Here is a 3733-nt window from a genome sequence, read left to right on the forward strand (position 1 = left end):
TGCGTTACGTTGCTATTGTATAAGTTGTTACTGCTCATATTAGCTTTGTTTTAAAAATAATTAAGATGACAATCGATCCGGCTAAGTCGATTCCTGCATTTTACGCTGGACAAAGTATATTGTTGACAGGCGCGACAGGATTTCTGGGTAAAGTGTTTATCGAAAAAGTATTGCGATCTTGTCCAGATGTTCGTGAAATATTCTTGCTGATACGTCCAAAAAAGGGATTTACTATCAAGGAAAGGCTCAAAGAAATATTAAACTTAGCGGTAAGATAGATATAGAAAGAGAAAATTTTTGTAATAACGCACAATTCTTTAAGAAATTTTTAGATTTTTAAGATGTTACATCACTTAATATAGCACTTAAAATGTATAGTAAAAAGAACTTTTTTCTAAGGGCTATTGTAACGTCATTATTAAAGAATGCTATATTTTGGACATAAACATTTTGTGAATAGTATGTAATAAAAAATTGGAATGCATTTAGAGTAAAATGTGTTGTGAATGCCATTAAGTACACATTTTGTTCTTATATTATAAATTTATTCAAAATGTAGAATTAGAAATTATTGTAATTATTCTAACAGAAACGTTTTTATAAATTATAACATTCTTTTATTTTAGTTATATGAAAGACTGCGCGAAGAACAAATTTCTATTTTCGAGAAGTTAATTCCGATTTCTGGCAATGTTAGTGAGAAAGAATTAGGTTTGTCGGATGCGGACAGACAAATGTTGATTGAAAGAGTGACAATAATAATACATGGAGCGGCAAGTGTGAGATTCAATGACAGTTTAAAACATGCTATACTTTCCAACACTAGAGCAACAAGAGACATTTGTATTTTAGCTCAATGTATGAAGAATTTAAAAGTAAGTAATTTTCACTCAAACAGAGTAACAGAGAGATCGCGCATTTGTATTCATGAATAATTTCACGTAATTTATTGCACTACGTGATACATTTTACGTAATGTTTTACACACAACGTTACTTATCTCAGTCATAAATTTTCTCCTAAATATTTATTATGGCGTATTTTTAAATTTAATAACAATTTAAACAGGATAAATTTGGAAGAGTGTGGACATGATTAAAACATCATGATGTATCAGTGTCTATAGTATAAATTAAATATATCTTGTTATTATACAAACTTTCTTAAACTGCAGGAAATTAAAAAAAAATTCCTCTTTTTTATTAAAGGCATTAGTGTATGTTAGTACAGCATTCGCACACGTGAATAATGCATTTATTGAAGAAAAAATGTACCCACCTATAGCTGATTGGCGGAAAATGATAGAGATCGCGGAGTCATTGGATGAACATACTTTAAATATTTTTACAGCTAAGTAAGTAATAAGTTAAAAACTAATAATCGTGTTTATAAAATTTATATAATTATAGATGTTTTCTTAGAACCATTATTTTATATTATTATAGTTATCTATTTGTGTTTTAAAAACTATTCTATTATTCATCGTACTTCTAATAAAATAATATCCAAATTTTTAATTTTGTGTACATTTGAAATTATGTATAGATGTTTGGATTACGCTCCGAACACGTATATTTTTTCGAAGAACCTAGCGGAAAGTGTAGTACAAGATTATTCTTTCTCTTTTCCTTGCGCGATTGTAAGACCTTCCTTAGGTACGTAGCCTTATTTTTCCTAACAATAAGTATTAGAACTAAATTTTTGTTTTAACGCCTTATTATTGTGCATGCTAAATATTTGTATCCGTTATTTTGTGTTACAGTATCTCAAAATAAAATATTTAATAGAATGCAGGGTGTCCGGCAATTTTTTACATAGCCGTAGTATGAAGGTGGATTGGCTTAAATTTAAAGGAAATATCATGTATTATTTTGCAAAATTTGCTATAATTATTGAATAATTAGTTAAACTGTCCGAAACAATGTGCTCGTGGAAAGCAGTAGGTAAGCCAAACTCGGTAGGTATAGGCATGTATATAAAATGACTTACTTGTTAGATCTCTTAGCCACGGCATTGTACATACGTCACGCGTCGCTCGCCGTTCGCTGCGTGATATTATTTCTCGCTATAAGATGATGCTCTTCGTTGTTAAGAGGTTTAACAAGAGTAAGCCATTTTACCTACATGTCTATACCGAGTCTAATCTACCGCTTTCCACGCGCATAAATGCAGAATAAACAGTGACACACGGGCAATAAACGCAGAGTTTCCATCACGTTGAAATTTCTGTGCCTATATTGCCTGTTGCCAACCACTCATAGCATTCAAATTTTTTAGGTTATAATTAAAAAATTTTTGGTTATTTCCTGTTCCTATTGCCTGTTGCCTGTTGCCTGACAATGGCTGCGTTCAGCAGACACAACTGTTGAGTGTCGTCTTCTCAACACTCTACGTTAATTTGTTGGGTCTAAAAGCTTGAGCCAATCATGTTCGATTGCTACTGAGTGGTTTGTTCTACTAAACGCGCCCATTGTGCAAGGGTCTTAACGCGCGCGCTCCCCGAACGGGCCTTAAGCCCGAACTACATCTATCCTAGGCTGCATTCGGGGAGCGCGCTATTAGCGCTATTTGCTTATTCTATCCTTGTTTTACATTTAATGAGCGATAAAGATAGAATGATACAATAGCGCTAATAGCACGCTCTCCGAATGCAGCCCTAATGTTTACCGTAAGCGATTGTAAAGAGCCACCGCACAAGACTCTCGTATGGTCACGTAGCGTAACTTAACGTGAGGCAACGCACAAGAAACGTATTGGTTACGGCCGTTACGGCGTTATACGTTTTTTGTGCATTGATCTACGTTACGTTACCATGCGAGAGCTTGTGCGGAGGCTCTAACCAATACGTTTCTTGTGCGTTGACTCACGTTACGTTACGCTACGTGACGAGAGTCTTTTGCGGTGGCTCCAAAGCAAGGCACACCCACTTTTCGTAACAGTAACAGTAAAGTTTTGACCAATTGCGTTGCTCAATTCTTACTTCTACGGTTAAAGACGGCCGAATCGAGCAGCAACGCGATTGGTCGAAACCTTATTGTTACGTTCTACAAAAAGTGAGTGTGCCCTGCTTAACGCTCGTTGTAAGTACCAGATAAAATAACCAGAGTTGGGTTATTACGTCACATGCTGAAATCGTCTAATTAGAACCTAGAAGTAGAGCTTGTGACGTCATAACTCAACTCGAGTTGGCTTGAAACCCGACCCAGTCGAAAATGCTATAAAGCCACCGGCACACGGATCATGTTTTCCGGCTGGATTGCTTGCACAAATACCTCGTACCTGAGGTAGAGCGCCGCACACTTTGTTTACGATTGTCAGGCTAAAATCTAAAAAACTATTTTAAAAACCCGAAGATAGAACATCGCGATAAATAATCTCTAGATATCGTGACAAAATCACCTGCAAAACCCTGTCTCAATCGGAAGGGCGGTTCATTCAGAAGTACAGCCCTCTGAACTAGTGTAGCCAATTCAGCAATAGAAACCGGACCTCATGTGTGCAATGTTGCTTGTGCGCAATAGTGTCGTGTGTGCATTCGTCTCCTAATTTTTTATTTGTGCGCAATAGAGCTTGTAGGCAATCGATCTGTGGGCAATAATATTATGTGTGCAATGCGGCTTGTGTGCAATAGTATCTTGTGTGCAAACGTCCATTCTTCTCTTAATTTTTTAATTGTGCGCAATAGTGCTTGTAGGCAATCTATCTGTAGGCAATAATATTATGTGTGCAATGC

At 35.8% G+C, this 3733-nt stretch overlaps 1 protein-coding gene across 1 annotated transcript in view; it reads left to right on the top strand.

Moving 5' to 3' along the window:
- The first annotated feature begins 6 nt into the window (after positions 1-6).
- The window catches only part of LOC112452883 (fatty acyl-CoA reductase 1-like), a 4901-nt gene continuing 1174 nt past the window's right edge, over positions 7-3733 (top strand). Inside the window, exons 1-4 of the mRNA XM_025013319.1 lie at positions 7-269; positions 627-875; positions 1209-1354; positions 1546-1655. Of these exons, the coding sequence (XP_024869087.1) occupies positions 66-269; positions 627-875; positions 1209-1354; positions 1546-1655 (709 nt within the window). The 5' untranslated portion in view covers positions 7-65. The remainder of the gene's footprint in view (positions 270-626; positions 876-1208; positions 1355-1545; positions 1656-3733) is intronic.

The sequence above is a fragment of the Temnothorax curvispinosus genome, unplaced genomic scaffold, assembly GCF_003070985.1.
Source record: "Temnothorax curvispinosus isolate PA1 unplaced genomic scaffold, ASM307098v1 QBEX01003800.1, whole genome shotgun sequence".
Classification (NCBI taxonomy): Eukaryota; Metazoa; Arthropoda; class Insecta; order Hymenoptera; family Formicidae; genus Temnothorax; species Temnothorax curvispinosus.